The sequence below is a fragment of the Notamacropus eugenii genome, chromosome 3, assembly GCF_028372415.1.
Source record: "Notamacropus eugenii isolate mMacEug1 chromosome 3, mMacEug1.pri_v2, whole genome shotgun sequence".
Classification (NCBI taxonomy): Eukaryota; Metazoa; Chordata; class Mammalia; order Diprotodontia; family Macropodidae; genus Notamacropus; species Notamacropus eugenii.
This window is the reverse complement of record NC_092874.1, coordinates 287,740,774-287,767,313: the sequence shown is the minus strand read 5'-3', so window position 1 is coordinate 287,767,313 and position 26,540 is coordinate 287,740,774. Positions and strand designations below refer to the sequence as shown.

The 26,540-nt window shown below is 42.6% G+C and overlaps 2 protein-coding genes across 4 annotated transcripts in view; one reads left to right on the top strand and one right to left on the bottom strand.

The window, feature by feature from the left end:
- The window catches only part of APPL2 (adaptor protein, phosphotyrosine interacting with PH domain and leucine zipper 2), a 76,227-nt gene extending 60,159 nt beyond the window's left edge, over positions 1-16,068 (top strand). Inside the window, exons 12-21 of the mRNA XM_072655809.1 lie at positions 2,004-2,046; positions 2,132-2,188; positions 3,185-3,273; positions 5,469-5,627; positions 6,235-6,287; positions 8,889-9,063; positions 10,414-10,450; positions 10,580-10,720; positions 13,937-13,984; positions 15,663-16,068. Coding sequence (XP_072511910.1) covers positions 2,004-2,046; positions 2,132-2,188; positions 3,185-3,273; positions 5,469-5,627; positions 6,235-6,287; positions 8,889-9,063; positions 10,414-10,450; positions 10,580-10,720; positions 13,937-13,984; positions 15,663-15,797 — 937 coding nt within the window. The 3' untranslated portion in view covers positions 15,798-16,068. The remainder of the gene's footprint in view (positions 1-2,003; positions 2,047-2,131; positions 2,189-3,184; positions 3,274-5,468; positions 5,628-6,234; positions 6,288-8,888; positions 9,064-10,413; positions 10,451-10,579; positions 10,721-13,936; positions 13,985-15,662) is intronic.
- A 2,821-nt stretch (positions 16,069-18,889) lies between these two features.
- The window catches only part of WASHC4 (WASH complex subunit 4), a 51,414-nt gene continuing 43,763 nt past the window's right edge, over positions 18,890-26,540 (bottom strand). For 2 of the 3 annotated variants that reach the window (XM_072655806.1, XM_072655808.1), the window contains 4 exons: positions 25,685-25,781; positions 24,913-25,109; positions 24,588-24,687; positions 18,890-21,162 (listed from right to left, as the gene is read on the bottom strand). In XM_072655806.1, coding sequence (XP_072511907.1) covers positions 21,086-21,162; positions 24,588-24,687; positions 24,913-25,109; positions 25,685-25,781 — 471 coding nt within the window. In that variant the 3' untranslated portion in view covers positions 18,890-21,085. The remainder of the gene's footprint in view (positions 21,163-24,587; positions 24,688-24,912; positions 25,110-25,684; positions 25,782-26,540) is intronic. The other variant, XM_072655807.1, reaches the window with a different exon arrangement.

Here is a 26,540-nt window from a genome sequence, read left to right as displayed (position 1 = left end):
TGTTATGAGACTCAAATGAGATAACGCAGGTAAAGTTCTTTGGACCCCTTAAAGCACCACAGAAATGTCAGCCGTTTATTAATTTGATTGTAGTTCATACTTATCACGTAACCTCAGTGAAGCATCTACCTGACAGCCTCATTGGGAGTCTCCAGGCTGAAACACTCCAATTAAAGGAGCTGTTTATTCCTTAATATCTTCATCTTCAATCTGAGCCCCAGTTTCCTATCTTTGAAATGGGCCTTTATACCGTTTGTGGTCCTGATCCGACCAAAGTGTCGTGTAGACCTCGGAGCGCCCTCTAGACTGCCTTTATTACCTGGTCCTTGAAGCTCTCTCCTTATTTTAAAGGGTTCCTCCAGGGCATTCATTATCACATTACTGTTCCCAGGGCCCAGAAGAGGAAATACATTTAAATTAGATGCACTGCAAAAGAAACAAGTTATTCCCCTGGTAACTCAGATTTGTAATAGTAATAAACCTCATTCCCTTGTTGCCTGCCCCCCTTCCCATTTCTCTATTCTCATCTCCTAATTAGATTAGGGGTTCCTTCTAATTAGATTAGGGATTCTTAACCTGGGGCCTCTGTGTATATTTCAAGGGGTCCCTGAACTTGGAGGGAAACATTTCATTTTTATTTTTACTGATCTCTAACTGAAATTAAGTGAGTCCTTTAGTTGTGGGATGCTGGAGAAGCCTCAGTTTCCTCATCTGTAAAAAATGAAAATAATCATAGTGTTATTATGATCTCCACTTTACAGATGAGGAAACAGAGGCAAACCAAGGTTAAATAACTTGTCCAAAGTCACACAGGCATAAAGTATCAAAAGCAGGATTTGAACCCAAATCCTCTGATGTTAGAGTTGGGGAATCTTGTCACTTTGCCCACTGTGTGATTGAAATAGTGTGGCCCAGGAGGTATGATGGAAAGACCATAGCCTCTGGAGTCAGTGTTCCCTACTCTGATGCTTCTCCCTTGGGTGAACTTGGGCAATGCTCTTCCCCTTCCTGGGTCTCACTTTTCTCATCTGCAGAAGGATGGGGTTGGGTTAGATGGCCTCTGGTGACCCAAAGAAAAGTCAAATGCTGCATACTCAGCCCAATAAGCAGCCCCAGGATCGCACCCACTCCTTACGCTTGCACATTGCTTGGGTTGGGGAATGAGATTTGGGGAAGGAAGGAGTGGGAGGTGGCCTCTGGCTCATTTAAGGAGCAGGACGGGAAGGGGAATGAATGGGGACAGCTTCTCTGCTAACAGTGACTTTCCCTTCTATCCTCAAATGTCAGTTGCTCTTTTAGCAATTTTCCCACCTGAGATCAGAGTTTGGACTCAAAAGGCATGAGATGGGAGCCAAGGGGGTGAGGGAGTCTCATGAGGAGGAGTCAGAAGGTCTCTGCCTTGTGTCACTTTGGACCAGTCACTTTCTGTTTCCTACTTTGCTTAACAATAATAATAACCTAACACTTACACTGTACTTTGAAGTTTGTAAAGCACTTTATAAAAATCTTATTTGATTCTCAAAGCTGGGAGAGGAGGAGTAGATTCTGTTATTATCCCCATTTCACAGATGAGGAAACAACTTGCCCACTTACTGCCCATGTGACGGTGGGCAAGTCACTACATGTTTTGTCTATAAAATCAGGGAGGCAGAAGGCATCATGATACAGTAGAAAGAGGCAGCGTAATGAGGGTCAAATCGTGCCTTCGATGCTTCCTTATCCATGTGACTGTGGTTAAGCACAGGAGGTTCCCTGAAATCTGGAATTGTTTTGTTTGAGTCTTAGGTACTCAACAAGTGCTTGTCAGATAAATGAAGGACAGAAGGAATTGAAGGAATGAATGAATGAATTGAAAGAATGAATGAATGAAGTGGGATATGAACCCAGATCTCTTGTCTTTAAATATAGCACCTGTACTATCTCTCATACCAGCTAGAGCCCACAGGGGAGAATTGAGTTAAATAGGTCTGGAAAAACGCATCTTTGAATATTTTTTATTTTAGGGGGATCACCCTTCAAGCTGAAAGCAAAAAGGAAAATGAGGAGGTAAATAAAACCTTTTGCCCCTTTGAGTCACTTCCCCCAGTGGGAAGATCGATTCTGAAATTCACTGTTTCCTTGTCCTTTGCAGTGGATATGTGCCATCAACAACATCTCTAGGCAGATCTACCTGACTGACAACCCTGAGGTAAGCCCAGGTGGGAGGTATGTGCACTTAGCTTAGCACAATGCCTGGCACATAGTAGGCACTTAAAAAACTTTGATTGATCGTCAGCTCATTTTCTTGAAGGTTCAGAGCCCAGGCTCTCCCAGGGCTGAGTTTATGGTTGTGTTCCATCTCCCTCCTGGAATACTGCAGTAACCTCCTGGCCTCAAGTCTCTCCCCCTCCACATAGCTGCCAAAATGATTTTCCTACAACTCAAGTCTGATCATGATTAGTAAGGGTCATTGGCTTCCTATTGCCTCTAAGATAAATATAAACCCCTCTTTGGACGTTAAAAACCCTTCACCATCTGGCCCCAACCTACCTCAACAGCCTTAATACACATCACCATTGAGGTCAAACAAAACTGCCCTCTTGACGATCCTCATCCAGGATACTGTTTCCCACCTCTATGTATTTGCACTGGTCATGTCCAATGCCAGGAATGTTCTCTCTCCTCTCCACCATCTCTCAGCATCCTCAGTTTTCATTCTAGTCTCATCTCTAGTGCCACCTTGTCTAGGAAGGGTGTCCTGATCCACCAGATTCTCCCCCAAACCATCTTATATCAGTCGTGTATGTAATAACAAGAGCCCTTATTTGTTACATTGTAACAGCTGTAGCTGTTTGATACCTAACACAGAGAGCCCTTCAAGGTTTACAAAGCACATTTGACTCTCACAAGAGTCCTATGAGGTCGGTGTTATGTCAACCTCATTTTACAGATGAGAAAACTGAGGCCCAGAGACCTGGCCCAGGATCACACAGCTAGTAAGCATCTGAGGCAGCATTTGAACTCAGATGTTCCTGACTCCAGGCCTGCCACCTAGCTGTCCATATGGGTATGTGTTGTTTTCCCCAGCTAGATTAGCTCCTTGAGGGCAGGGACGTTTTTCTTTGTATCTCTCAGTGCCTGGCACATGGACATTTAATATATGCTTTTTGATTGATCGCTAGATTGATTGATTGATCCCTTCCAGGCCGTGGCCATCAAATTGAATCAGACAGCCCTTCAGGCAGTGACGCCAATCACAAGCTTTGGAAAAAAACAGGAACCCTCACGCTCAAGGTAATTCACCATCCTAGAGAAGAGGAACTGTTTTTATTTTTGTCTTTACATCCCCCAAAACTAGCACAGTGCCTAGTACACAGTAGGTGCTTAATAAATACCTACTGATTACTATGTTACCAAGCAGCCAAGTGGTGCAGTGACGGGTAATGTGCTGGACCTGGAATCAGGAAATTTGAGTTAAATCTGGCCTCCGACACTAGCTATGTGACCCTGGGCAAGTCACTTAACTTCTGTATGACTTGGTTTCTTCAACTGAAAAATGAGGTAAAAGTAGCACCTGCCTCCCAGAGTTGCTGTGAGGATCAGATGAGATCATATTGGTGAAAGCCCTTAGCACAGTACCTGCCACACATTAGGTACTATATATAAGCGCTATTGTCATCATCGTCATTGGCATCATTAGTTTTCAAGTATGAAGGCCCTTTCCAGGTGGCTGATTAGTGTCCACTAATGGAGAAAACACGTGATTACAAAAATGTCTCATGATTCAACAATGCAATTAAATTAATTTGTGTTGCATGCATTACCAAAAAGTCTCCTTATATGAATGAATTAGAACCATGCAGAGGTGTGTAAACTACATTCTTTCTTCAGTGTACAGACTTAGTTTTTGCTTGTTTATGCATTCACACATGGATTCAAGGACCCCTTGCAGTAACTCTGTGAGTCACAATCTGGGAACCACTGATGCCATGGGAAAAGCAAAAACTGTAATAAGGAAATGTATGCACTTTAGTAGCATGATGGATGGATGGATGGATGGATGGATGGATGGATAGATGGAAAGATAGATAGATAGATGATAGATAGATAGATAGATAGATAGATAGATGATAGATAGATAGATAGATAGATAGGTAGGTAGATAGATGGATAGGTGGATGGATGGATGGATGGATGGATGGATGGATGGAAAGATAGATAGATAGATAGATAGATAGATAGATAGATAGATAGATAGATAGATAGATAGATAGATAGATAGGTAGATGGATGGATGGATGGATGGATGGATGGATGGATGGAAAGATAGATAGATAGATAGATAGATAGATAGATAGATAGATAGATAGATAGATAGATAGATAGATAGATAGATAGATAGATAGATGGATGGATGGATGGATGGATGGATAGGTGGATGGATGGATGGATGGATGGATAGGTGGATGGATGGATGGATGGATGGATGGATGGATGGATGGATGGAAAGATAGATAGATAGATAGATAGATAGATAGATAGATAGATAGATAGATAGATAGATAGATAGATAGATAGATAGATAGATAGATGGATGGATGGATGGATGGATGGATGGATGGATGGATGGATGGATGGATGGATGGATGAGACAGACAGAATGATTGACTGATTTTGTTGTTCAGTCATTTTTCAGTCATATCCAAGTCATTTGGGGTTTTATTAACAAAAATCCTGAAGTGGTCTGTCATATGCGTGTGTGTCTGTGAGTGTATATATATGACTCGATAAACGAATAATGCTATCTAGCATTTATATAGTGCTTCAAGGTTTGCAGAGTGCTTTACAATTACTATCTCACTTCATCCTCACAATGCCTCTACAAGATCAGAGCAATCAGTAGCTCCATTTTAAAGGGAAGGAAGTTGAAGCAGATATGGGTAAGTGACTTGCCCAGGGTCACACAGACACTTACTAGTGTCTGAGGTCAGATTTGAACTCAGGTCTTCCTGATTCCAGCCCCAGAGCTCTATCTACTGTGCCATCTAGCAGACAGGAATGTGTCATCTTTAGTATCATTTCCACCAATAAAACCATACTAACATCATTTCCACTAATAAAACCAAACTGTTTCTGACAGTTCCCAGGACTTGGGTGGTGAGAAGTTTCCTTTCCAAGTCTTTCGGTAGCTTTGGCTGCTGAGAGGGTGGGGGCAGCAGCACCTGCAGAGGTGCCTGCCATGTCTCAAAAGTTAGTTTTTCAGACAATGACTATAGATAGGGGTGGTGCTGGAATTCTCAGTAGGCACTGGGGAGCTATTGAGTCTTACTGAGCCAGATAGTTTAGATATTTTAGGAAACCTGATCTGGTCATGGTTTGATCATTTTATTCAGATATTCTGTATTTGGTACTTTGGACATACATGCTTTTTCACCTGTGGTTCCCCAGTGGAATGTGTTTGATTTGTTTTCTTCTTTTTTGTACCCCAGCCAGAACCGGAAGCATTCGGGTTTAGAGAATGACAAGGTGGTGCCTAACACATCAGCTAAAGTCCCTGATGCTGATCAGTTAATCGTACCTGGAACACCTATTCAATTTGATATCGTCCTTCCAGCTACTGAATTCCTGGATCAGAATCGAAGTGGCAGGTAGGGAGTGAGACTGACTTTGTGGGCAACGATGCAGGGTGCAGGGAGAAGGAGAGAAGAATGGATTTCAACTGGGGAGAGGGAGTATGGAAGTGGGAGGGTGATGTCGACAATATACCTTTCAACCTCTTTCTGGCCAGCCTCCTTCTAAGGCTGCTGGGTGGTGCAGTGAACAGAGCCCTAGACTTGGAGTCAGGAATACTTGAGTTCAAATCTAGCCTCAGACACTCACTCAGACCCTGGGCAAGTCACTTATCTCTGTGTTTCCCTATCTGTAAAATAAGGATCGTAATAGTGCCCACCTCCCAGGGTTGTTGTGAGAATAAAATGAGGTATCTGTAAAGCAATCACAGTGCCAAGCATTTAGTAAGTGTTTAATAAATGCATGTTTTAAAAAAATCCAGCCTTAGACACTTTCTAGCTGTGTGACCCTGGGTAAGTCACTTAACCCTGTCTGCTCTATCACCTCATCTCTAAACTGAGGATAACAGCAGCACCTACTTCCTAGGTATTTGTAAAGTGCTCTGCAAACCTAAAGTACTACACAAATGCTAGCCATTCTTGTTACTAACTGTATAACTCTGCTTTTTCCTTTCCTCCCTGCCAGGCGTACAAATCCATTTGGTGAATCTGCAGATGAGAAGCAGCCCAATGAGGAGGGTCAGTACCTGGTTTGGTGACTTTGGGTGCAAAGTAACCTGGGTTTGAGGTGTGATTATATGTCCTTGAAGCCTCTCCCGGCAGATAGTGAACATGGGAAATCAGACAGATCCTTGCTATAGACTGTCTCTGGGATAGCCCACATGTCAGCTGCGTATGGGGGCATTGTGTGGTAGGGTACTTGGGAAAGGACAGTGACTCCAGGCAGGACATGTGGTCTCTGCCTTCACAGAGCTTCTCAATCTGTCCTCCTTGGGGCAGCTAGGTGGTACAGTGGGTAGAGCACCAGTGCAGGAGTTAGGAGGACCTGAGTTCAAATCTCACCTCAGAAACTTGACACTCACTAGCTGTGTGACCTTGAGCAAGTCACTTAACCCCAATTGCCTCATCCTGGGTCATCTCCAGTCATCTTGATGAATATCTAGTCACTGGATTCAGATGGCTCTGGAGGAGAAGTGAGGCTGGTGACCTGCACAGCCCTCCCTCATTCAAAACAAAGTCAAGTGCAAGTCATGTCATTGTTTCTCTGATGGCATGGTCTTCTTTGGCAACAAAGGACGAACACACAATCTGTCCTCAGTTTAATGCAAAGATGATGTTTAAAGGTGATTGAAATATTTCTTAAATGTGTCAACCAGAGCTCCCAAAGCCTCAGTTTTTCATGATGTAAGGGTGATTACTAGATGTTCATGAGGGGCAGTATGGAGTGTGGCTTAGCAGAAAGAGCTAAGTATTTGGAGCTAGAAGACCTGGGCTCAAATTCTGACTGGGCTATATTGTGTGAATTCGAACACATCACTTCAACTTGGGTTTGGAGGAAAATGGGGGAAAGGGCGGTGGGAGGTGACTCTTTAAAATTATGGAGAAACTAGAGATGTTTGGTCTCATCATCAGTGGATCTTGTGATGTCTGGGGAAGAAATCTGGGCCAGGAGGGCGGAAGAATCTAATTCCATTTCTGCCACCAGTAACTAGGAGACTTCTAGCAAGTCTGGGCCTTCATTTCCTCATCTGTCAAAAGAGGGCTTGCACTAAATGACATCTGAGGTCCCTTCTAGTGTGAAGATCCCATGTGTCTGGGGGCTTTTCAGGGAGATGGCTGGTTAGGGTGAGGCAGGTTGACCCATTTGAAATAGGCAGAGCCCTAGGGAGCAAACATATCAGTAGGAGCTAGCACCTAGAAACTGGAACCAGTTATCCACAGATGTGTTCATCAGGGTCCTCTTCCTCTTTCTGTTGACCACTAAAAACATTTGTTTCTTTACCCTTAGTTTATTAGTGGCATTCACAAATCTGCTTAAAATTCCTCCATACAGATAAATCAAATAATTCAAGTTAGTAATTCCTATTGGTACTTTAAGGCTTAGAAAGCACTTCCTTCCTAATCATATCCCTGTAGTATAAGTGGTAAAGGTACTATTATGCCCAGTTTACAGATGGGGAAACTAAGGATTTGGGAAAGGCTGTGTCTTTAGTAAGGTCACCATCTAGTGTCAGAGATGGAATTCAACCCCAGGCTGCTGGATGATGCAGTGGATAGAGCCCCGGGCCTAGAGTTAGGAGGACCTGAGTTCAAATCTGGTCTCAGACACTTACTACACATGCGATTCTGAACAAGTCACTTAACCTCAGTTTCTTGATCCATAAAATGAGGACAATAATAGCACCCACCTCTCATGCTTTATTGTGGGGATCGAATGTGATAATAATTGAACAGTAGTAATCCTAATTAGCCCAGTGCCTGGCTCATAGCAAACCCTGTCTAAATGTTGGCTGTTAGCTTAGCATCATCACCATCATCGTTGTTATCATTATCATTTCATCATGAATTTGAGTCATTCATTCAATCATTTATTAAGCGCTGACCTGGACTCTTTGTGCCCATACAGTCTTCCAAGCTCATATGGGTCTGATTGGCTGCAGGAGGATATACTGTACCTTGACCCCATCATCATGAGGTCATCTTGGTCCTCTTAGAACATGAAGGATGAAAACCGGCCAAGTGCCTGCTAAAAACCAGGCAGCGTGCTAATTCAACCAGTCAACAAACGTTTTGAGCTCTATTAAGTACCAGGCCCCACGCTAAGGGCTGGGACACAAATACAAAAAGTGAAACAATGAACCTTAAACATTTCTAGAACTGGAAGAGACTTTGAACTAGTCTGGAAGGAACTTAGAACCTGAATGTCAGAGCTGGAAGAATTCTTAGAAATCTTCTGGTCCAACTGCTTTATTTTCCACAGAAGGAAGGGATGTCTTTCTGGTTTTGCTATTTGGCTAATGAATTTTGTACCCAGTTCACAAGTAAATGAAAAGTGATACCATGCTGGTATTTGGCCAGAGGGAGAGGCTTATATGTCCCCAGGGGAATCTTAGGCCTGTAGACAGCTTGGGGCCTGTAATAACAGGGGTGAGGGAAATTGGAAAGCGTTCCAGGGGAAGGAAGCTGAAACTGTAGGATCCTCATGCCTGCTAACATGTCTGAAGAAATGTCTACCAGAGGAAAACATCTGTTACCCAAAGAGTGACATTTAAAAGGTCACTTGGGCCACCAGCACAAAGCTCACATAACCTTGAGTAAAAAATGTCTTTCCCTTTACAGATTCACTGTTGCAGCAGATGTTCATAGTTCGATTTTTAGGATCCATGGCCGTCAAAACTGACAGCACTAGCGAGGTGATTTTTGAAGCCATGAGACAAGTGTTGGCTGCCCGTGCAATCCATAACATCTTCCGCATGACAGAATCTCATTTGATGGTCACCAGCAAAACTCTGAGGTATGGTTGTGCCATCAGTCTGGTTTTGGATGTCAAGAGACAGAACCAGGGTCACACCCACTTCTCATCTAGCTCTGGGGCTTATGGGTAGAATGACACCACCACGTTGGACACACACAGAAAGGTTACAAGAAGACATCTGCTTCTGACTTATTGCCATCCCTGGCTTCCAGTCCTGGTAAAGGAAGCCACACATGTAGCTTCAACCCAGGCAATCAGTTCTGTCTAGACCAATCTAATTGGCTTATGTGAGTTAGGTTCCATGTAATTTTATAATAAAGTAGATTATAATAATAAGGAGCTGGAACTTTATAAATGTTCCAAACTTGGAGCAGCTAGTCAACTCAGTGGATAAAGTGCCAGGCCTAGACTTAGGAAGACTTTACCTTCCTGAGTTCAAATCTGGTCTCAGATACTCACTAGCTGTAACCCTGGACAAGTCACTTAACCTTATTCGCCTCAGTTTCTTCATCTGTCAAATGAGCTGGAGAAGGAAATGGCAAACCACTCCAGTATCTCTACCAGGAAAACCCCAAATGGGGTTACAGAGAGTTGGACACAACTGAAACCCGTCAACAAGGCTTTAACATGGTACCACTTAACACAATAGATACTTAGAAAATGTATGTTGGGGGTCACAGGCTTAACCATGCTCTTTTATAACTTTTTTAATTAATAAAAATCTATTTTCTCTCCCTCTCATCTTCTCTGCCATTGATTTAAAAAAGAAAAACAAAACCCTTGTAACAAATGGTCAGAGTCAAGAAAACAAAGTCCCTCAGTGTCCATGTCTGGAAATTAGATCCCATTCTTCATCCTGAGTCTCCCACCTCTCTGTCTGGGGTGGGTTGGCATTTATGATCATTGGGTCTCCTGAATCATAGTTGGTGATTACATTGATCAGAGTTCTTAAATCTTCCAAAGCTGTTTATTTTTGCAGTATTGTTATTATGTCAATTATTTTCATGCATCTGTTCGTGCAAGTCTTCCCAGGTTTCCCTAAGACCATCACTTCCATTCCATTCCTATGCCATGCTTTATTTTCCAAGTGATGGGCACCTCTCTGGTTGCCAATCTCAATTTTCCACTACAAAAAAAGGGGCTCCTACCTGGGATCTGTCAACCTGACTTTTAAAAAACTATCTTGATAGTTGTGTTTCATTATCACTGGTTTTCTCCGCAGTTCTAGTCATTTTATTTGAGGCATGTAAGCACCACATCATTCGGGGAATGGGTCTACAGGATCCGTGACACCAAAAACAGTTAAGAGCCCCAGTCCTAGAGCCATGAGCTTTTCTGAGAACATAACTTTCTCACTGCCTTTCCTGCCATGTGCTTTTCATATTCTAGGCTGATCGACCCTCAAACCCAAGTGACAAGGGCCAGTGTAAGTATTCTGAGTGCATTCTTACCTCCAATGTTCCTGGTCATCGCCTATCTCAGTTGAGATAGGCTTTGTCTTTTTTGTTTGATGTGTTAAGTTCCGTGAAATCCAGTCTCTTCTATGTGTTTTCAGTTCGAACTCACCAGCGTCACACAGTTCGCGGCCCATCAAGAAAATAAGAGATTAGTTGGCTTCGTCGTGCATGTTCCTGAGTCAGATGGAGAAGAATCCCTGAGCACATATGTGTTTGAGAGCAACACAGAGGGAGAAAAGGTTGTGATGGCTTTCCATTTTAATTCTATCCTAACTTCTTTTTTCCCCTGTGGAGAACTTTTTTTTTAATTTTATTTTTTAAATTACATACAAAAACAATTTTTAACGTTCTTTTTTTTATTTTGAGTTTCAAGTTCTCTCCATTCTTCCCCTCTCACCTCCTTGAGAAGGCAAGCAGTTATACATAACTTCTATACCCCCTATCTCATGGAGAAAAAAAGACCCCCATTACTGTCTTTAAGGATTCTTTTATTTTGGGTTCTTGACTCAAACCTTTCATGTCCCAAATGGAGAGGTTTGGCATCCCCCACCAAACATGTCCTTAAAAAGAACCCCTACTTCTACCCCTTTTTTTTCATCTGGACCAATGATTTCAATGGTGTAGGGAACTCCCATTGAGGAAATTCCCTCTACAGATGCAGATTGCCAACTTTATGGTTTTCTAGTTCCCTGGGACACTGATTGAGGAAGTGACTTTCCCAGAGTTACAAAGCTAGTATATATTAGAGGCAAAATGTGAAGCCAAGTCTTCCTGACTCCATGGCCAGACTAGTAGTGTTGAATTCAAATAGAAAGGAATCCATGAACACCACAAATCAACATTATCTGTATCATATTCTGTTTTGATTTATTTTGTTAAACATTTCCCAATTGCATTTTTTGGGGTAAGCTGTTGGTGTTCAGTGACTTGCCCAGACACCTGCTCAGATAGTAAGTGTCTGAGGCTGAACTTGAACTCAGGACTGGTGCTCTATCCACCCCTTTTCCAATTACATTTTAATCTGGTTTGGATAGCCCTTGGGAGTGCTATGGGCAGGCTTTGTGTGCTGCCTCCTACATTGTCTCTGTTTGTCCTTCATTCAGAGACCTGGGGCAAAGTCTAATTCCCACATTATTACTGGCTACTTTTAAACCAGTTCTAGTGCAACTTTTTTTTAAAATACATCCTAACAGTAGTTACCATTTTTACAGGGTTTTCCTCAGAACCCTGTGAGGCAGGTGGTATTTATAAAAATAATAACTTAAGGGCCAAGGCTCTAAACTTACCAAAGAACCTGTTCAATTTGTTTAAAAAAAAAAAGTCAAAAGGACTGCACAAACATAACTTATCAGTGTGGTGATCATGGAGAGAATACAAAATAAGAAAGACCTGGGTTCCAGGTTCTGCCTCTGACACATACTGGCTGTGGGACCCTGGGAATGAAATTTAACTTTTCAGTACTCAGGACTAGAGGAAGTGCCACCCTGCATTGGTAAAGGGAGTTTTCTCATCTAGAAGTTCCTTGTACCGAAGAAAGCACAGGAGCAGTTCCTATCTCATATTAAATGGACATATCCCAATTAGATTTTCATTTACTTCATAAGTATTTTATTTGAGTCAGCTAGCTTGTGTGATGGTGCTGGTGGTAGCAGGATCTTCAGTCAGGAAGAGCTGAATTTAAATATGGCCTTTGACACTAGCTGTGTGACCCTGGGCAAACCACTAAGCCTCAGGTTTCTCCACAGTAAAATGGGCTAATAGTAACACCTCCCATGATTGTGAGATTAATAGGAATGATGAATTAATACGAATAAATGGATGCATATCAGTAAAGTACTTTGCAGTCTTAAAGCTAGAAACGCTAGCTATCACCATCACCATTACTATTGTGAGCTGTAGGGTTTTACCTCACCCTTAGTTCCAGAAGCATTTCTTAAGCCCCAGTCATGTGCAGACCACTGTCCTAGGTACTGGGGAAGATGCAGAATTTATGTGAGACACAGGGCACTCATGCTCACAGTGATCTGGTTGTGACATCAGTACAGGCAAGTGATGAGTATTATAGAGTTAAAAACTACTGGATCCAAGGCGGCCAGCTGTATAACCAAACAAGGTGATAGATCAGGATGGGACTCCTGAATGAGATGGCATTTGAATCAGAATTTAAAGGGAAGACAGAAGCATTAGGTACTTACTATATGCCAGTCAGGAAGATCTGAGTTCCAATCCAGCCTCAGACACTCACTAGTAAATTGTTTAACCCTGTTTGCTTCTGTTTCCTCATCTGCACAATGAGCTGCAGCAGGAAACAGCAAACCATTCTAGTATCTTTGCCATGAAAACCTCAAATAGGATCATGAAGAGTTGCATACAACTGAAAAAAACAGCACGTGCCATGCACTGTGCCTGCTAAACTTTACAAATCTTAAAGGAGTGGGTAAGGCAAAGAGGGCTGGAGTCGACTTGTGGGGGAAAGTGAGTAAGGAAGATAGCCTCTAACAGGGTGGTTTTTGAAGTCTTTGTTTATCAACAGTCTAGAGTTTGGGGTGGCTCGGATTATTGCAAAATCAATTTATTAACAACTCCCAGCTTGCCCTGTGCATGAAGGAGCAGTCAGAAGATCTGTTTGTCAGGTGGGAAGATGAACCATCCACTAGGAAGTCATATGATCTTGGGTCCTGAGCTGGTCATCTAGTCCAGCCCCCTTCATTTTACAGATAAGGAAACCGAGGCCCAAGAGTGACTTCGGGTCCTAGCATCCTAGAGCTAGAAGGGGCCTCAGAGGCCTTCTAGAAGTGGTTTTACATTTGAGGAAACTGAGGCCCAGAGAGTTAAAAGTCACAGGCTTAAGAACACAGAGGAAGTAAGCTGCAGGATGGCAATTCAAATCTGGAGCCAAGGGTTCCAAGCTCTTTGTTCTTTACACTCTTTAGACCAGAGGAAAATGAGCTATTATGGAAGGGTATGAATCATTCTCTAGGGTTCTTCCCAAACCTTTCAGCTCTTCCTTTACCTAAGAGAAAAGGCTGCCCACAGGCACAAAGCTGGGGTCGGTTCATTCCTGTTGCTTTCATTTTGTTTACTTGTGTCTGACTCTTCATGATCCCATTTTGGGTTTCTTTGGCAAAGATACTGAAGGGGTTTGCCATTTCCTTCTCCAGTTCATTTTATAGAGGAGGAAACTGAGGCAAACAGAGTGTGACTCACCCAGAGTCACACAGTTAGTGTGTGTCATTTGAACTCAGGTCTTCCTGACTCCACGTCAGGCATTTTATCCACTGCGCCACCCAGTTCCCATTACCACAGTACTAATTTCCTTCACTGAAGGCTTCCAATCCCAGGGCCCTCCACTCACATTCCCTACTCTGTAAATCAAGGAAAATGATATGCTTTCCTAAAATTAAATGTGCTTTCCACTGGACTCTCTCAAACCTCTAATCTTCTTTTTCCTACAGATCTGTTATGCTATTAGCTTGGGGAAAGAAATTATTGAGGCTCAGAAGGTAAGAGGCTATCAAGTCGTAATTTATTATTATCCAAACAAGCATTCTTCTAAAGTATGCTTGCAACAAGATCCAAATTAGCTCCAGTGAATAAAATGAAAACAGCATGGCTGATTTTGGTGGGGGTATGGTAAAGGGAAGGAAAGGGTTTTGTCTCATATTGCCCAGTATCAGCACTGAGGACACACACACACAAAATCTGTAAGATATCACTGGTATAGGCTGTGCATCACACAATGAGATGTCACCTCTACACTTGGTTGGGGCTATAATGAATGACATGCCTGAACTCCTGAGCCACTTCAGGTGCTACATCATTCATTCATTCATGGTTCAACAAAGCATTTACTAATCACCTAAGAATACAAAAATGGAACATTTCCTCAGGAATCAGCAATATAATGGAGGGAAGTATACACAGGCCAGAAGCAGGGGTAATGTACCCAAATAAGTCCTATAAGAAATATGAAGAGAAAGCTCACTTTATTCATTATGTGGTATGGACTAAGTGTTAATTAAAGGGATTCACAGAAGACAAAAAGTTAGGGAGAGTTAGAAGAGTCCAGTGGAAGAGATAGGACATGCTGTGGCCCATGAAGGAAGGGCAAAATTTAGATCACAGATTTACAAATGGAACCAGTTGGCCAATAAGCATTTATATGGAGCTTACCATATGCCAGGTGCTGGAGATATGAAGACAAAAACTAAACCATTCCTTCCCTCACAGAGTTTAGAGTCCACCAGTGAATACAACAGGAATGTAAAAAAAATAAATCAAACGCAGTCATTGGGAGAAGGCACTAACCACTGGAGGGGTAAGGAAGGGCCTCATCTAGGAGGGCCCAAGCTGAGTGTGCAAGAGCGTCAGAGATTCTGAGATGCAGAAATGAGGAGGGAGGACATCCCAAGCACAGGGACAGAACATCTATCCCCAGGCTCCCAAAGAGGGAATGGAATGGTGGCTATGTGGTTCAGCTGCCATTAAAATGCATGCAGGAGAGTAACTGGGAAGGGGCAGCAGGGACCAAAGGAGTTTGTGCCTCATTATTCTAGAGACCTTTGAGTTTTATGAGCAGGGGAAGGCCATGGTGAGGCTAGGGCCTTGGGAGTGTTGCTCTGGCTACTGTGTAGAGAATAGACTGGAGAGGGAAGAAATTTGAGGCAAGATCTATTATCGCAGTCCAGGTGAGAGACCATGCAGACCGGATTTAGAATGGGGCCTACAGGAGAGATGTTTGGGAGGTGGAGTCAATAAGCCTTGGCAAATGTTTGGTTATGTGGGATGAGAGATGAAAGTCTGGTCATTTGGGAGACTAGTAGAATGACGCCCTTTACACAAATGGGAAACGTAAAAAGGGGGGTGGGTTTAGAGGGAAAGAGAATTGATAGGACCAGTTGATACTGTAGGGAAAAGACCAGGGATTGACCTAGGCCTAGGAGTTGTGTGCTCCATAGGATTTCTGGGAGTTGATGAAATCACTAAGAAGGTGTAGAGAAGTGGGCCCAGGACAGAACCCTGGGGACACCCACAGTTAGGTACAGGTCCTAGAAGAGACCTCAGAGGCCATCTGTCCAGTGTCACTTGGCTGAGGTCTAGAGAGGTGAAGTGCTAAGTCCACCGCTATTTTCCTGTGCACCCTGCCTTGCTATGTTTATGTTTGTGAACCCCCCACTGCAGGACCCAGAAGCGCTGGCTCAGCTGATGCTCTCCATGCCACTGACCAATGATGGAAAGTTTGTGTTACTGAATGACCAGCCAGATAGTGAAGAAGGAAACCCAAATGAAAATACAGGGGCCGAGTCTGAAGCATAAGCTCACGTTTGCTGGTGGTGATGGTGCCGGGGAACCCTCTCCATGGGGCTTCTCGGGGTTTTTCACTGCCAGGAAGTTTCTGAATTCTGACAATCACCGGCAGAATGTTTCATCCCAGCCTTGGTGCTGTGAGACCAACAAAGGCCAATAGTTAAGAACAGTGGATGATGTCTCATTTCTGCTGAGTTTAAAATATTTTAGGTACTTTAGAGCAAAGTCGTTTTCCTTGTTTGCATCATGCAGTTCTGAATGAAGGTTGAGGGAAAAAAAATGCACTGTTCGCTTTATTTTTAAATGAAGTCAACTCTCTCTCCCCCTAGTTCCTAGCCTCTTTCTAAGTGTGGCAGTAGCCTAGATTTACAATTTCATAAACACTAAATGTTTCCTATTAATATACTCTATTTTTGTACTTCACCTAATAAGCTTCAAGTGCCTCGCATTCTCACATGACCATTCTGTAAACAAATGCATTTGCAGGGCCACCGTCCTCAGACCCCCAGACAGACCTGCAGGTGGGCAGAGTGCACAGTTTAGCTGCCTGAGATGTAGGGTCAAGTCTGGCTTCGAATGCCTATCCCATAACATTGATCTTGCAATAAAAACCTCAGCACAATGAGATGTATGTTTTTGTAATGAAACGAAATGCAACCAGCATCCAGAGACCCTGGAACAAGCAGCAGATCTTTTTTCATGGTGGAGTCCCATATGGAAATTCATGTGCTGCTCCATAGATGCCTGTTTCTGCTGAGCCAGACCTGTCCCAGGGAAGGGACCAATTGTTTCTAAGGTGAATTGAGCCACAACCAGGAAAGGCTGGAATTCAAAGCCCAGTTATCCACCCTCCCTACCAAATCTCGCAAACCGCGCCCTCCCCGCCCCCCCCCCCCCCCCCCCCCCCAGCAAACTTAATATTCTTACTGATACCCTAACCAGATCTGCTGATGGAGTCAAATGTCTTCCTCAGCTGGATTTCTAGTCTGCCTCTGGGCCCTGTAATCCTCCCCCTTCCATGAAATAAACAGACAGGAATGATGATCTTGAATTGGTATGGTTTACAGTGACAGAGTCTGACAATTCACAGCTGTCTTTGTTATTAAATTAGTCTAGCAATAAATGCTAGAAAATAAAAAAAAAGTCTGTTATCATTCTGCTTCTTCTCATTATTTGCTAAAAGGTCGTCTTTAGCAAGGCAACAAGGCAGTCAGATGGATCTGAAAAAAAGAGACTTTCATTTTGCCTTAGACTGACAAGGCCCTCTGACTGCATCCAAACTTTTATTTGGGCCACCCTTGAGGACCTCGAGGCTGTAGGTTCCCCGCTCCTGTTAGGGATCACCCTGAGTCAGTCAACTAACATTAAGTGCCTACAACATACCAGATGTTGTCCTAAGGGCTGGAGAGACAAAGGCCAAACCCAGGCCTTGTGGTCAAGAAGTTCAGTCTAATTAATGGTGGAAAAAAACATAAACAAGTGTGTACAAAGACATGGCCCCATGGTTGGAAAGCTGGGGCTGGAATCACCAAGACTTGAGTTGGTAAGCAAGGAGCTAGTTAAGTCTTAATGTGAGCTGAAGGGTGAGTTACTTGGATCCCTTCTCCTAAAACACATCGAAAATTCCCTTTAAGATGGCCCAAGTGAAGGTTAGAACTGGGGTTCTTGCTGCCAATGCATGGCTGAGACAGTGATGAAGGACTAGTTCTCATGCAAGACAGTATGCTCAAACCAGTCCTAAATCAGGACACTGTACTGCCTAAGTTTTTTTGTGTTTTCAGTGATTTTCCTCTGTTTGGGTAAACCACGGCAGAATAAACCCTGGAGGGATATAAAAATATGCCTATTTCTTCCCAAGACATTAGAGTTAGCACACAGTATTCTGTTGCTGTTGGTTTAATCAATATTTTACCTATAGGTAATATTAATTTAGCAACAAGCTGTTCTGCAGCTACATCTAAAAGAACTAAATTTTGTTTTATCTTGGGAAGGGAAGCACCTGCCCAATATGTACGGAGGACAGTCCACAGACAGAACTGCTCTAAATGAAAGGAAGTGATGACAAAAAATTGCCCCAATCAGCAAATAATCCCAAAGCATTTTTTCAAAGTAAATCTGCTCTCCAAGTCGATGATTCATTCATCATGGCCATTAATTTCCATTTACTGAAGACATGCCAACTACGAGGCTAAAAGTCTAAGTAAGGAAGCCTGGGCAAAAAAGATCCTACTGTACGATCAAAGGCTGAATGTACAAAAACACCCCACAAAAATCACTCCTTGTTGGTTCGACGTGACTTTATTTTTGTAGTCTGCAAAACAAGCATTTATTTTCTATAAACCAGATCCTAACTGGACACAGTCTGTTGTCCTCAAGCTCATCCCAGTGCCCAACAGGTCCCCCTTAACCTCTGCTGATTTTTCCATTTGTCTCCCAGAGATCCAGACTCTTCATCTGAAGTCTCTGGAGAGATCCAGCTGACTTAATGGAACATTCCCCTCATTTGAAATTTCTTGGAATAAAATTGTAGAACTGAACCTGCCACATGTCCAGGAAGATCATTTTGTCTTGAAATTCTACATCACCATAGCTTTAAGGAGGAAAACGTTTTGGAGGCTTTTCAGGGTGGGAAACAATATGAAACAGGCAGAATCGTGTATGTCAGACTTTCTACCATTTGCCAATGCAGCCACCGCTATCAGAGGAGAGGAAATACTGATGACAACAGAATTTGGTCAGCATCTGCACATGCACCAAAGGTTTTGTCACAGGGCTCTTCTGGCATTTTACTGATGGAAGAAGGAAGAGCTAACTGCTTGGCCTTATCACAGCCTGGCCTCTTATGATGTGGCACTTTCTCTACCATGATGAATGGTATTTGGGCTGTGTTTGTTAGACTCAACTCCTGCTTTTAGGTAGCACCACGATTGCTGCCAACATCCCCAACAATGCCAACTGGGTCATTATCACCCCCCAAGGCTAAAGCAATCAAAAAACCCCAATGGTTCTTTTTTACTTGAAAATAGCAAGCGGTGTAAAGGATGGACTTAGAAATGGTAATAAGGAATTTATGAGAACTTCATTAAAAATAAATCAGAAACTTTCTTATAGGACATTTAATTTGAACATAAAAATTCAGGGGAATGAAAATCATTAAATTTATTGACATGGTTTAATGTACAGAGCGTATTTTACTCCACAAATGGGAGGGTAGAGGGGAAGGAGGCTGACAACAGAAATAAGGTTAACAAAATTCTAATTTTTTAAGAACTAGAAGAGATAATGTTATAGTTGGTCCTTAATTCCTGAGAATTTGATTATCTTTGTTATTAAAGAGCTTACAATGAGTGCTTACATTCATCCCTAAATTATAGTACATTAGAAAAATATGAAGCTATGGGAATTAACAAGGAAGTCCAATGGACATGAAGACACACGCCTTCCTATGGCTCTGCAGCCAAACAGAGCACAGCTAAGTGCTCTGGCATCCTCCCACACACGGATCTGTTAGCCTTCCACAGACTGGACAAAGCTGTGAACAGTAAAACCCAGCTCTTCCCAATGGTAGGCAGTCAGGTCAAAACAGAGGTAAAAGCGTAAGCTTGGTCTAGTAATGGGGAAGCCTTAAACTGACAATGTTTTGTGGCCTCCACTGAAAGGAGGGAGCCGATTCTCCCTCCAATTACAATTAGTTGCTATTAGACATCATACACGGGATTAAAGTTAGAACAGCAATAGTGTGGGGATTATCGCGAGGCAGTGACTAGTTTGGTACAAGATCACTTAAGAACATTCAAAGGTGAAAAGGCTGAATTATGCAGCATGCTTTAGGGCCACTTCTGCAGTTAGGATAAAGCATAAATCAAGTACTGAACGCTTTCAGGACATTACCAATCCACAAAGCTATGACGTCATGTTTAGAGAAGAAGCAAAAACAATTACATATATGATGCTTCTTTTGACTTTCAAATGACACATGTTTACTCTGGAAGAGGTAACACTGACTCTCCCCAATGAGTCCAGGAAGGACGGATGGACACCATGCATGGCTCTCAAGGGGTGGAAGTCAAAGGACTAACCTTGGGATCAACTGGAGCATTTCTCGAAAGAAATCCTAGGACGGACAAAGGCAATAGAAAAACAAGTCATTCCAGCATTTAAATTTGAATGACACTAAGAAAGTTAAATCCCTTTTAATGCATTTGAATATGCTATTTGTTAATTGGTACAACCAGACAAAAATAAAACTAGCACCCGGCCAACAGCCAATGATACTCAAACCCTCTGGAAGCTGTGAAAGCAGTAAGGAATTTCAGCTATTATATTATATCATATTCTCACAGTGGGTTTTTTTTTTATGCCTACACAGTATAATTCATGAGAATCCACTTGGATATAACCTGCTAAAAGTATTTCAGATTTCCCTTGAATTCAGGCTTGATGTAAAAAGAAACCTGAGCGTGAATGTGGGAATAAGCTTTCATCTGCTATTCTGTGAGCTAGCCCAACCAGTCTCTGAAGAAGTTGGGACCTCACTTTAACCTTCCTCAATTAGGAGTACCAAGAAACAAACTTTCCATATTATCATTTGATGTCATGTTGAAGTGTTTTCAGAGCATGTAAACTGAACGTGCAACAACTCACAGCAGGCTTCCAGAGCTCTAGTCGGTCTACGCAGCATGTTACTAACGGATGATCCCCAACTGTCTCGAATGGGAGCCCAACACTGCAAGCTCACTGAACAATCCAGGCTGCAACAGCACTTTTATTCTAGGTCTCTTTACAGTGTCATATATGCTTTTAGAATCTGACCATTAATCTCTATATTTAAATAATATTTGCTAGATATGCACAGTATCTATTTTAAATTTGTTGCCATAATAGTTGAAAATCTTTAACTGATTTAATGCAAATCATGACAACAGCCTATAAAAACACAAGTTCCCAACACACCCGTGGATGCCAAGTGATCTGCAGGTAGCAGAGTCAGAATTCCGATTTGCATTTCTACAACTTTACATTAAACCATAACCATTCAAAAATAAGCATATCATTTTGGAGGCCAATGGACGCCAGAACCAATTTTGGACAATTCCTTCAGCACCTTCTAAAATGAAAGTCTTTAAAATGGACATAGCTTTAAAGCCTGGCCCCCAAAAAAGGCCTGTGACATCACATGTCTGGAGAAAGGCCGGCCCAGTCAGCAGTCCATGTATCTCAAGGATTCTAAGGTCCAAGCTACAACCGCCGGTGTAAACAATGCTGGTTACCCGATGCTCCCAAGCCCAACCTCCGGATCACTTCACCACAGGATCAGTGAGGGCAGAACTGTTGCTACTGGGCGTGGGGTCTTCGCTGCTTGTTTTATTTTCTTCTAGAAGCATAAGAAGCAAAATTAGGCATTAAGTTCATTTGCAAAATGAATTAACAATTGAGACACAAATTCTAGAGAAGTCAAGTCTTGCTAGCTTTAATTTCTGCTAAACAATTATTTGGCTGCACCTGAAGAACACTCTCAAATATATCACCCGGAAGTAAGAACTGACAAGAGAAAAAGGCTGACTTGCCATGTCTATCACCATCTCCATTGGGCTTATGTTCCACACTGCTATGTCAAGGCACATCATCAACCAATAGAAATCATCTTGCTTCCCACTGATACAAGTGGAACAGCTTCTTGGTGTGGTGTCATGCACACACACCCGACAGAACTTCAAATAACTAGGATCTGAGCTTGGCTTGACCATGAATTAGCTAGAGCATGATCCTCTCTGGGTCTTAGTTTCCTCATCTGAAACCTGAAGGCATGCAACTAGAATTCCGCACTTCTTAAATGTAACATGGGGTCATGAACCCCAGTTTCAGAAGTGTTGAAAGGGTCACAAAGCCCTGGACGATCTGAGGTCTTTATGGGCTCTGAAATTCTATGATTCCATTGATTCCAAAAAGCATCACTAAGCAAAGGTCCTGCCTTCCTGGGCAAAAAGTTACACAGATACGATCCGTAAACAGACAAAATGTTATTACTAATCTACATGGCCACCACAGCTGCACCCTTGAGCAACCTCTTGGTGGCTGAAAACTCCCCAAGAGCCCCAACGATGCAGCACAACCTGCACACCAACACAGGGCCCCAGCCTGCACCATGTGAGTGGTGGGACCGGAGGATGCCCAAACATCAAGAAGCAAAAGAGTTCAGGAAACGGGGCCAAGCTCCTCCGGCCCCTCCTGTAGAGCCACTGAGGACTGCACAGTGCAAGGGCTAACGCCAAAGCTCTTCCATTCCTACCTGAGCCTGGCAGAATGGGACTGAACTTCCTGAAATCATCCTGGATGATTTCATCCATCTTTACCACCAATCTGCCAACCAACTTCTAGTTCACTCTCTGAACTGTACTGGGACTATTCTAAATTACCTTGTCATGCATTATCCTGGCTACCAGAAGTAGCAGAATTTGTGTATCCACAAAAAAGCATCTTGAAAACACCCCTCAAATGCACACTTAGTGAATACCTGCTCTAACTTCAAAAATGTCTCAATGTTCTGAACTAGTAAGAATAGTAACATTTCATTTAGCTGGCAATAGTAGGGAATGAGGTATTCCATATAAATGAATTTTTCAGGTAACTAAAGCTTCTTCATCAAGTGCCAAAAGTTTTTCTTAGCGACCTTTAATTGAAAGCTTTCTAGAACAGACTGTCTCTGAGAAAGTTTCTTAGATAAAGGTCTTGCTTCCAAAACATATAAAAAGATGATTCAAATTTGTAAGAATAAGAGCCATTCCCAAGTTGATAAATGGTCTAAGGATATGAACATATAGTTCTCAAAAAAAAAATAATCAAAACTATCTTTAATCATGTTACAATGTAAGTTAAAAATGCTCAAGCTGCTAATAATTAGAGAAATACAAACTGAAACAACTCTTACATACTACCTCACAATGATCAGATTGGCTAACATTACAGAAAAGGAACATAACAAATGCTGGAGGGGACATGAAAAAATAGGGCCACAAATGCACTCATGGCAGAGTAGTGAACTGATCCAACCATCCTGGAGAGCAATTTGGAACTGTGCCCAAAGGGCTATAAAACTGTGCCTACCTTTTGGCAATAGCAGTACTAAGTGTGTATCCCACACAGATCAAAGAAAAGAGGAAAAGGACCCACGTGTACAAAATAATTATAGCAGTTGTCTTTGTGGTAGCAAAGAATTGGAAACTGAGGGAGTACCCATTATTCGGGGAATGAATGAACAAGTTATAGTGTATGACTGTGATGGGATACTACTATCATAAGAAATGATGATGGGATGGTTTTGGAAAGACTTATATGAACAGATGCAAAGTGAAGTGGGCAGAACCAGGAGAACAATTTGTACAGTAACAATATTGTAAAGATAATGAACTTTGAAAGACTTAATAACTGATCAATAAAAAGCCCAACCACCACTCCAAAAGCTCATGATCAAACACATTCTCCACTTCCAGAGAACTACTGGACTCGAGGGGACAGATTGAAGATTTTCTTTTCTTTTCAACATGGCTAATGTGGGAATCTGTGATGCGTGACTACATATATTTGTAATGGGTTTTGTTTTTCTTGCCTTCTCAATGTGGGGAGAAGCAGGGAGAGGATCAGAGACAATTTGGAACTAAATGGAAATCTGAAAAAGGAAGAAAAGGACCCACGTGTACAAAAATACAAAGATCTGGAAAGTAAGAGGCTGAAGGTCTTAAGAAATGATGAATGTAATGGAATCCTACTGTGCATGAAATGATGAAGGACAGTTACAAAGAAATCTGGTGAGATCTGCACGATGACTTAGTGTATGATCAGAGTGAAGGGAGCCTGGCCAGGAGAGACAAAGCCCTTTGGAAGATTTAGTTACCCTGATTAATGCAGTGACCAGCCAAGATTCCAGAATATTGACAAGGAAGCCCGCTAGCCACCTCCTGACAGAGAGGCGAGGGACTCAACATGCAGAATGAGACGTAGTGTGTTTGGATATGGTCAACAGGGCCCATGTGACGGATGGCTTTTGCTAGACTGCATTATGTGAAATGATTTCATTTTGTTTTTTTAAAATAAGTTGCGGAGAAAATAAATGTTTTGTTGAAGGAAAAGAAATACAATTTAAAAAATAAAATGTGTTAACATTGTGAATATGTTAATAAAATATGTTAATGCTTCTGTCCTTGTCTTCCTGCACAGTGCATTACCACACATGATTTCCCTGGTGGCTCGTTATCACTCATGATACTATCTTACAACAAGGCAATACCTTGGGAAGAAGAAAAACAAGGCTTCCAAAGTGTTTTCCTCAAGCTCATGAGGCAGGTCAGGTAGATATGGTTGCACTTTAGAGATGAGGAAGCTCTGCTGAGTGGGGTGCACCTTTGCCCCTGCGCTTCCCACCTGCCTCTTACATTTCTGTCCTTTCTCAACGGCAGGTTTTCAGAGCCTCTCTCTGAGTTTTTCTCACCTCTATCAGTATTCTCCTGGCCCCTTCTTTACTGAGTGACCAATAATTAGCTGTGGTTCAGGATTCTTGATGTATAAGCAGGTGACAATTGTGCATAAAAGTCAGCCAGGCTCTGAGGGAGGCCTAAAGTTCTCAGAGGAAAACGCAAAGCAGTAGTTCGAGCTACACTAAGACCCTGTTAACTTACTTCTGAAATGTAAATTTCTGACTGTTTTCCCGAGGGTTGAAGTTGCCAGTGTGCCCCATAGAGAAGTGAGACTTTGCACAACACTGAAGAAATATTCATTAAACTTTCCAAAGCTAAATTTACTAACCTTCTTTCTCTTTCTTTTCTTGGTTTTCTTCAGCTGCAGTTTTGTCTGCTCTAAAGAAAATTCTTGCACTACTCAGTGAGAAATAGAGTAGTTCAAATTCCTAAATAAAAATAATGGACAATATTTAAAACAACTTCTAATATTTTCTATCTTATGTTTAAGACTCTATTGAACAAACAGATATAAAAACTCAATTAAGAACTGCACTCCCTTTGGTGAGATTCTCGCCTGAGGGTTCCCAGGGTCGATTCCTCCACCTCCCAGAGTGTCGTGGGATTCTGTCCTTCGAAAGGCCCTGGATGCCAGAGGCTGCCCGAGGCCTTACCTGGAGATAGACATCAAGGCGCTTCTGGGTCAGATTCATGGTCTGCAGCAGCTTCTCATCCTGGTTGGCCGACTGCACGTTCTGCTGCTTGGCCACAGCCCTCATCTCCTTGAGGTACTTCTCTCTGGCAGACTGGAACCAGTGAAGCGAATCAAACTCCTGGTACTGGTCCAGAAGCTTGAGAATATACGCCACACCTGCAGCCACGAACAAAGCAAAATGACAATAAAGCCAGCACGGATGTCACTCCGTTAGTCTTCAATTTCATCACAAAATTAAGTCATTTAGAGCAAATCCCCTTTAAATTTCATTCTGTAGCTTAGCTGAAGGGCACACTAGAATCCTACCTTCTTCATTTCTCCACAGAGGAACAACATTATAAACTATATTTCAGGAGCTCCAAAGAGGTCTTGCCAAAACCAAAAAAAGAGCCATGAATTTCCCAACACATCAGGCAGCAGTTGTCATTGTGATGGGGGCAAGGCAGTCATGGGAGCCAGCCACGCGAGAGCAACTGGAAAACTCCCCTGCAAACCCAAACTAAATGGGCACAGGCATCAGAAACACTACAGATACATTAGCAAGAAGGGGGAACGATGCCCACATAAGTCTGACCAAGAAGAGCCCACTGTTAAGAAACCATCTTCAGTCAGTACCACTCACCAACAGTGACATGCAAAGAGCCAAGGGCTCCATTTCCAGCCACCTTTTCCCAGGATCTGTGACGCTGTGCCCATAAAACCAATGGAAAAGGCAATCCAGGCACACTTACCCATGGCAAAGCCGTCATCAGTAAAGGCTGCTCCCATTTTGTTCTTTTTATTCAGTTTCTCCTTGCAGCTAATGGAATGTTCTACAAAACTGAGGGTCTGAAATGGAAAGAACTGATGATTGGGAGGAGCAGGTCCTGACCAGACAAGCAGCAGCTTCCAGCATTAACGTGTATCAACAGAAGCTTCCTTTGCTCTGAAAAGTTTTCTTCACATAAACACATCCAAGTGGTTGCCTGTGGGTGATGGGTATCTGAACCCCGGGATCTCCATCCCTGGTTCTGCTTCCTCCCTCTGGGCCCTCTTCTCTCCACGTACTCCCAAAGAGGTCACAACTTCCTTCCAACACCAACCTTCCTGCCAGCCCTGACCTCTCTCCTAAGCACCAGTTCCCCATTTCTAAACAGTACAATGGTTCTTATGTGAAAGAGCAGCTCATACTTCAAAATCAACCTATAAAAACTCCACAGCTTCCCCACAAAACTGCCTCCCTCAGCTCTGTCTTCCCTATTTCAATTAACAAATGCAACCCCTTATTCAAGTCACTGAGATTCAAAACCTTGTCTGTCTCCGGTTTCTCCAACCTCCCTATAACCAATTAATCATAATATCCTTTTTCCCTTCAGAATCTTTGGCAAATGAGTTCTTTCCTCTTCCTTCCCACTGGTGTCACATTAGCTGTGGCCCATATGACTATGTGCCTAACTTAATTTAATCATCTTTAATGTCCCCTCTTGCCTCCTGAAAGTAGAGATGGTTTCCATCCATTCTATTAATGATCTAAAACAGTACTTCCACCATGTCACACCCTTGGTTCAAAACACTCCCCGACCATCTATAGGATCTCCAACAAGCCTC